Source organism: Gracilinanus agilis, chromosome 6 (genome assembly GCF_016433145.1).
Source record: "Gracilinanus agilis isolate LMUSP501 chromosome 6, AgileGrace, whole genome shotgun sequence".
In the NCBI taxonomy this organism is placed as follows: domain Eukaryota; kingdom Metazoa; phylum Chordata; class Mammalia; order Didelphimorphia; family Didelphidae; genus Gracilinanus; species Gracilinanus agilis.
This window is the reverse complement of record NC_058135.1, coordinates 292261182-292268348: the sequence shown is the minus strand read 5'-3', so window position 1 is coordinate 292268348 and position 7167 is coordinate 292261182. Positions and strand designations below refer to the sequence as shown.

At 53.5% G+C, this 7167-nt stretch overlaps 1 protein-coding gene across 1 annotated transcript in view; it reads right to left on the bottom strand.

Annotated features, from left to right (window-relative positions):
* The window catches only part of LRP5 (LDL receptor related protein 5), a 130889-nt gene that overhangs the window by 5700 nt on the left and 118022 nt on the right, over positions 1–7167 (bottom strand). Inside the window, exons 14-18 of the mRNA XM_044682058.1 lie at positions 4180–4508; positions 3305–3440; positions 2557–2729; positions 1463–1699; positions 451–590 (exon numbers count right to left, since the gene is read on the bottom strand). Coding sequence (XP_044537993.1) covers positions 451–590; positions 1463–1699; positions 2557–2729; positions 3305–3440; positions 4180–4508 — 1015 coding nt within the window. The remainder of the gene's footprint in view (positions 1–450; positions 591–1462; positions 1700–2556; positions 2730–3304; positions 3441–4179; positions 4509–7167) is intronic.

Below are 7167 nucleotides of genomic sequence, written 5' to 3'. Positions count from 1 at the left end.
AGAGAGAGAGAGAGAGAGAGAGAGAGAGAGAGAGAGAGAGAGAAACACAGAGACAGAGAGAGAGGGAGGGGAGAGAGACAGAGAGAGAGACAGAGAAGGGAGAGACACAGAGGCACAGAGACGGGAGGGGAGAGACAGAGAGAGAGAGAGAGAGAAAGAGAGAGAGAGAGAGAGAGACAGAGAGAGAGACAGGGAAGAGGGAGACACAGAGAGAGAGACAGAGACAGAGAGAGACACACACACACACACAGAGGACAGAGACAGAGACAGAGACAGAGGCAGAGAGAGAGCTCAAGGTGAAAACTGCCCTAATGCACCCACAAATGTAGCTTGGGTCTTTAGCTCTGTGTCATCTCCCCTTGCGGAGGGAGGGAGAGAGGGAGGCCGTGAGAAGAGGCTTTGCTGCCCTCCCCCATCCCTGGGCCCCTCCCTGCCCCCAGCCCCCCTCACCTGTGGGTATAAAGTGGCTTTGGTGCTGGATGAGCTGCTGGATGAGGCCCCGGTGACGTGGTTGCGATCGTAGAGGGGCAGGCCGCTGCTGCCCCCCATGAGGCTCATGGAGCTGATCATGGACTTGCCACAGGAGATGCCTGTAAAGGGACAAGGGAGGGAAGGCAAGCTGGGGTGATCCTGGGTCCTCGGGTCACCTGTGCTTCCTGGCTGTTGAGGGATGAGAGGACGCAGGCCTCCATCACCGAGGAGACCTTGAGAACCCCGGGATCTCCCAGCTGGATGAGATGGCCACAACCATCAAGACCAGCCCATTCTGCAACAATGGCCCCGGCTTGGTACAAGATTCCAATGGGGGGCCCTGCAACCTCCGAGGTCACCGGCCAGCCCCCTTTCCCTGTGCACAGCCCCATTTTGCTTCAGCTTTTTCCTGGTACTAAACCTAAATTTCTCTCCGCAATCCCCCCATTCCTCTCGCCTCTGACTTCTGGGCCCGGACAACCCCCGTCCACGGGCCGGGCCTCTGGAGACTAGACGACGGCCGACGCCTTCTCTTCTCCAGGTTAGCCATTCCCAGGCCTTCACCTCAGGTAGCAGCGGGAACTCAAGGCCTTTCCCATCCTCTCCTCTTTCCTCTGGACACTTCACAGCAGAAATTTTAGATTTCCCTAAAATCTGCTGCCCAGAACTGAACCCAAGACTCAAAGTCTGGTCGCCCCCCACCGTAGGAACGTCCTAGAAATCACCGCGCCGTGGCGAGGGCTCAGACGGCAGCGCCCCTGCTGCCGGGGTTCTGGGCGCCAGTAAAAGCACGGACTGGTGCCCCCACGTCACCCGACATCAGACAAAAGCTGCCATTACCTCGTGCTATCTCCGCTTCACCCCCCAAAGACCATGGAAAGGGGGCGCCTAAATAAGAACCCGATGCTAATTGGCCCGAGCGCACGGCGCACCTAGAGACGTCAACGCGCCGAGCTCTTACAGGCATTTTCACGTGTTTCCTCATCCCCACCTGTAAAGGTGCCGTGCTGAGAACTGCCAGGGGCTATGAAGTTGAGGGGCACGTGAGGGGTGCCGCTGACATATTCGTGGGGGAACGGCCCGCTGGGCCCTGCGTATCGCTGGCAGACCACTCGCTGGCAAACAAAATACATGCCCCCGATCACGAAGAGGGAGAGGATGATGCCGATGACGGGGCCGATGGCGTTACTGTGCGAAGGTGGGTCATCCGAAGGGGGCTTCGTGATCTCTGCCAAAAGAAGGAGAAGAACAAGCAGTCAATGGGACTTCAAAGGCGATGGAGTCGTGCTGGCTAGGGAAACACAACAGCCTGGCCCTTCGCTCTGGAAAGTACAAAATCCGGGCCCTGGGCCGTAGGAAGAGGGGCTCGGCTGGGACCCTCGGCTCTCTGCATGTGATTGATTTCAATGAACCAGTCGTTAGAGTGGCCTGTGATGGGGCCGCTGGAGAGCTGGCCTTGGACCAGGAGGATCTGTATTCGGTCTTCTCCTCTGATATATTATGGCTCCTGACCCTGGACAAGTCATTTATGGGACAATGTTCTCAGGCAATTCTCTGCAACAGTTAAGGTACCAAAGACGTGCCCATCCACCTTGTTCGAGAGATCCTCCTTAGGATCTCGACCTAGAAATCATAGGCCCAGACCTAATCAGACCCAGAAATCTAGGCCTAGATTTAATCTAATCAGACCCAGAAATCTAGGCCCAGATCTAATCAGACCCAGAAATCTAGGCCCAGATCTAATCAGACCCAGAAATCTAGGCCCAGATCCAATCTAACAATCCCTCCCAGGCTCTGAGCAGGGAGGGCCCTTAGGAACCTGGAAGTCCAGCGCACAGCCCCAAGCAATGGAGACAGTAACAGAGCCAGCATAACTGACCTCCTGCAGTGGAGCCGAGCCCCGGCTCCAAATGCCAGTCAGGGGTCAGGACGGAGAGGGGCGGGTCTTCTCCGCGAGGGTCTCTCCTCCTACTTTCTTTTCCACATTTGTATCGGCAGCACCTTGCAGAGGGCCGGGAAGGCGGGAGGTGCTTACAAAGGGGGCCTGGATTGGGCGGGAGGGGGCGGCCCCAGCGGCCCACTCACCACACAAGAGCTCATCAGAACCGTCCATGCAGTCTGGGAACGAGTCGCACTGCTGCTTGATGAGAATACACTGGCCGTTGGCACAGCGGAACTGGTTGGGCAGGCAGATCGCTGGATGGGGAGGGAAACAGATGAATAAGGCAGCTGCTGCCTGCCAGGTAGAAGGTAAGTGACTTGCCCAGGGTCACACGGCCAACAAGTGTCTAAGGCTAGTTTTGAACGCAGGGCTTCCTGACCTTAGGCAGGGGGCGCTATCCACTGGGCCACCCAGCTACCTAGGGTGGGGGACTCCCCCACCAGGCTAAAGAGGCCGTTAGTCTTAAGCCCTCGGGCCCACAATGAGACTTTAGGCAAAGCTCACTAACTAGTCTGGGGAGTGAACAGCAACAGAGAAAATCTCAATTCCTTTCCCCAGGAAAGGGGGGGTCCATGGCTTTCTCCCGCACCACTTTCCCCTGGACCGAAGCTCCGCACGCCGGACCTTGGGATGGCGAGAGCTCGGAGCTCCTGGCTGGCTCCATCGAGGGCAGACACCCTCGAGCGGCTCCCCCAGGCCGGGCTGCAGGGAAGGTCCAGGCCATCCCCGCACGACAGCAGCCCTTCTCCAGCACAGAACCATCTGCTTTAGAGTCTTATTTAATGGGAGGGCGAAGGGGGACGAGGCTCCTTTCCCAAACTGAAGCTTCCCGGCCCCAGTTTTAATTCTAGAGACAGGAGCCTCTCCAAGCTCTTGTTCGAAGAGAGAAACCGAGGGCTGGGGGGAGGCTGGGCGAATCGCTCTCCGGCCACTCTGCGTCTGTCCGTGCCCACGGCCAACTGGCGTCTGGGAGAGCCCAGCCGGGAGCCAGGAGCGGAGGCTGTTTGTCTGGCAGCCAGCGGAGGGTCTGGGGGAGGCAGGGGGAGAGTGGAAGGTTTTGTAAGCCTACACGGGGGCCTGGTATGGGGGACGACTGGTGGGGGGAGCGGGGAGGGCACATCTGGCAAATCCAGGACAGAACAGCCCTTTCCCTGGCATGAGCTTCCTCCTTCTCCTGTCGAGATTTTATGGAGGAAAAAAGGGCCCCGATCCTGCCCCCATCTGGGCCTCGGTTCTTCCTCTGCAAGATGAGAGCGGATCCAGCTTTCACACAATGATTCAAGGCTCTCCAAAGAGGAAGAGCCGCCAAACCCCTTTGGAACGGCTCGAAGGACAGTCAATTAGGGGCTCAAAGGGACCCCTTGAGGGCTATAACCCTCTTTTTCCCGATGAGGAAACCGAGGCAGAGAGGGTCACTGTTACAGAGCAAACACCTCTCCCCTCGCTGAAAGGAGCCAGATCCAAATAACGAGGGCCAGAATGCCATTCCCTGCCCACCGGAGCCCGAGAGGACACGTTCGGGGCCCAGCTACGGCCCGGCCTCGGAGGGGAACGAGCGAAAGGCCTGAGATGCTCGAACCCAGCCGCATCGTTTCCTCCTCGAGGCTCCTGGATCTTGGGGCCTGTTTGGGAGGCTGGGGACCAGGGAGGCGTTTGGTGTTTGAGGGAGCCTCGTTTCTCAGACTTGGGGAATCTGGAATCCCTCTGGAGGTGCGGGGCGCCCCTTCCCCATCGCCTTAGATCTTGTGATTGGAGGAGACCCGCACCATCAGCAGTGTTGGCCTCCGGGGAGGAAACGTCTCTGCCAATGGGGATGGGCGCCTGTCCTGCCAGCGGAGAGACCCCCCTCTCCTGGGGCACTGAGCGTCTTTGCCCCGAGGCCCAGAGCCTGTGCAGGTCAGCAGGATTGGAACCCAGGGCCTCAGGACTCAGAGGCCAGCTCTCTATCTCGCCCCATGACACGCTCCTTCTTAAGAGTAGACGCTGAGGCTGGAAAAAAGTCACCGGCTGGTGGCGAAGCCTTCCAGGCCGAGGTTTCCGGCCCTCCTGGATGTACCCACTGTGATGCCCTGGGGAGCCCAGAGATGCCCCTCGGCTGCCAGGACGAATGAGGGGAGAACAGGGCCCGGCACACAGTAGGTGCTTCATCAGTGCTGACAGACAGACTGACCGGGGTCCTCCTCCTCCAGCCCTTAACCTCCCCAAGAGCCTCGTGTCCAGTTTCTTGCCAGCTTCCCCAATCCATTTTCTAGGTTGGCTGTAATTCTGCCAAGAGGACCTTGACTGGCTCACAGTTTCACAGACCCAGACGTGGAATAGACCTCCGAGACAGCCCCATTTCACTGACAGGGAGGGTAAGGCCCAGGAAGGTTATGGGACTTGCCGAGAACTTCTCCAACAGTAATGGGAGAGGTGGGATTCGAATCCGGGGCTTGTGACTCTGAAGCTAGTGTTCTTCTCACACTTTATGGCACTGGCTCTGGCTTCTGGAGGGAAGAGTGAGCACCGACTATGTGCTAAGAGCTCTACGTGTGTGATCTCACTGGATCCTCCCAACAACCCGGGGAGGCGGGGGCGGTTAGGTCCCTGTTTCGCAGTTTGGGAAACTGAGGCAGACAACAGTTAAAGGACTTGCCTGGGTCATTAAGCTCGTAAGTATTTGAGGTTGGATTTGAACTCAGATATTGGTGACTCTGGGTCTCTGTCTCTGTCTCTATTTCTCTCTCCCTCCTTCTCTCTGTCTTTGTGTCTTTCTCTTCTCTTTCTCTCTCTCCCTCCCCCTCTGTCTCTCTATCTCTCACTCTTCTATCATTTCCTCCTTCTTTCTCCCTCTCCCTCTCTCTCTCTTCCCTTCTCTGTCTTTCTCACTCTCTCCTTCCCTCCCTCCATCTCCCTCTCCCTCTCCTTCTCTCTCACTCTGTCTGTCTGTCTCTCCCTCCTTCTCTGTCTGTCTCTCTCTCTCTCTCTCTGTCTCTCTGTCTCTGTCTCTCTGTCTCTGTCTCTCTCTCTGTCTCTCTCTCTCTCTTTTTCTCCTTCTCTCTTTCTTATTTTCCCTTGGTTACAAGATTCATGTTTTTTCCCTCTCCTTCTCCCTACCTCCTTCCAGAGCTGACAAGCAATTCCACTGAGATATACATGTGTCATTGTTCAAAACCTATTTCTATATTATTCATATTTGTGATAGTGTTCTTCTAAAGCCAAAAACCCCAGTCACATATCCATCAAACCATGTAATCAATCATATATTTTTCTTCTGCATTTAGCCTCTCATAGTTCTTTCTCTGGATGTCTACCTCAGTTTCTTGAGCTGTAAAATGTTATTAATAGCATCAACTTCATAGGATTGTTATGAGGACAAAATGAGAAAATACTTATAAAGCAAAAGGTTTACAACCCTTAAAATGTTTATACAAATGTTAGTGACTATTTTGTGACTGATTCAAGGTTATACAGAATATCAGGACTAGAGCTGGGGCTAGTATCTGGACCTCTTGACTAGGCCTAGAGCTAGCCAACAATTCATGTGAGTTAGAAGGTAAGCTCCTTGAGGGCAAGGGTTTTCCCTTTTGCCTTTGCATCTCTGGTGCCTAGCTACCCAATGCCCAGGGGGTAGTGTGAGCCTAATGTATGAATGTTAATTGGGTGAGTTGTAGAATGGGAGCTAATAGGAGAGTTGGTGGTAGGAAATTGAAATTTTCTTTAGAAGCCAAATTCTATTCTGTGTGAGAGGCCCAAGGTGCTAGCCAGGGACCATCTTCCCTTTCATTTTTCATACCTAAAAGAAAGTGCCACAAAGAGCTCAGTGAATTTCAAGGTCTTGGATTTGCCCTTCCTCCTTTATAAATGTTCATGTGCTTACCAGGCTGTGGGATGGTACCAGGGACAAACTGTCCCTCACTAATCAAGAAGCCTCACTAAGGATTGGGTAGGATGATCATTGCCCTTTGCTCCCAGAATGATTACCTTTAACCAAGGAAGATTATTCCCTCCTTCCTCCACCAAACAATAGGGAATAGTTTATTCTGTACTTTCACCTTAAGTATCTAACACTGTACCTAATGGGCAGCTAGGTGGCACAGTGAATAGAGTGCCAAGCCCGAAGTCAGGAAGACTATTCTTTCTGAGTTCAAATCTGGCTTCAGACACTTATTAGCTGTGTGACTCCAGGCAAGTCACTTAACTCTGTTTGCCTCAGTTTCTTCATCTGAGAAATGAACTGTAGAAGAAAGTGGCAAACCATTTCAGTATCTCTACCAATAAAATCCCAAATGGGGCCAAGAAAAGTTAGACACAGCTGCAATGATTGAACAACTTTTCTTTCTTCCATACCCTTGGCTCAGATAGACACAACAACATAGGCTTGATAAATACTGCCAAAGTGCTTCTTATGTTTTATATAGTATCTAATATGTTGGTGGGGTTGTAAAAAAGGTGCAAAGAGGCAAACTGAGGCTCAGTGTCATGAGAAACTTCCTACTGGTTAGAGTGGTCCCAAGGTGGATTGGACACAGCCTCCATAGAGGTCTTTGTAAGATGACTGCTGGTTGGATATGTTTGATGGGGATCCCTTTCACTGTATAGTTGCTGAAGCCCTTCCCAACTCTCAAAGTCTATGATTTTGTGGATTTCACTTTGATTCTGATGTTGATGAAATCTCAACCTCTCGAGGCAGCTAATGTCGTCTTTCACAACATGATATCAAACACTATTGGCAGGTAGGTGGCACAGTGAATACAGTGCTGGAGTCAGTAAGA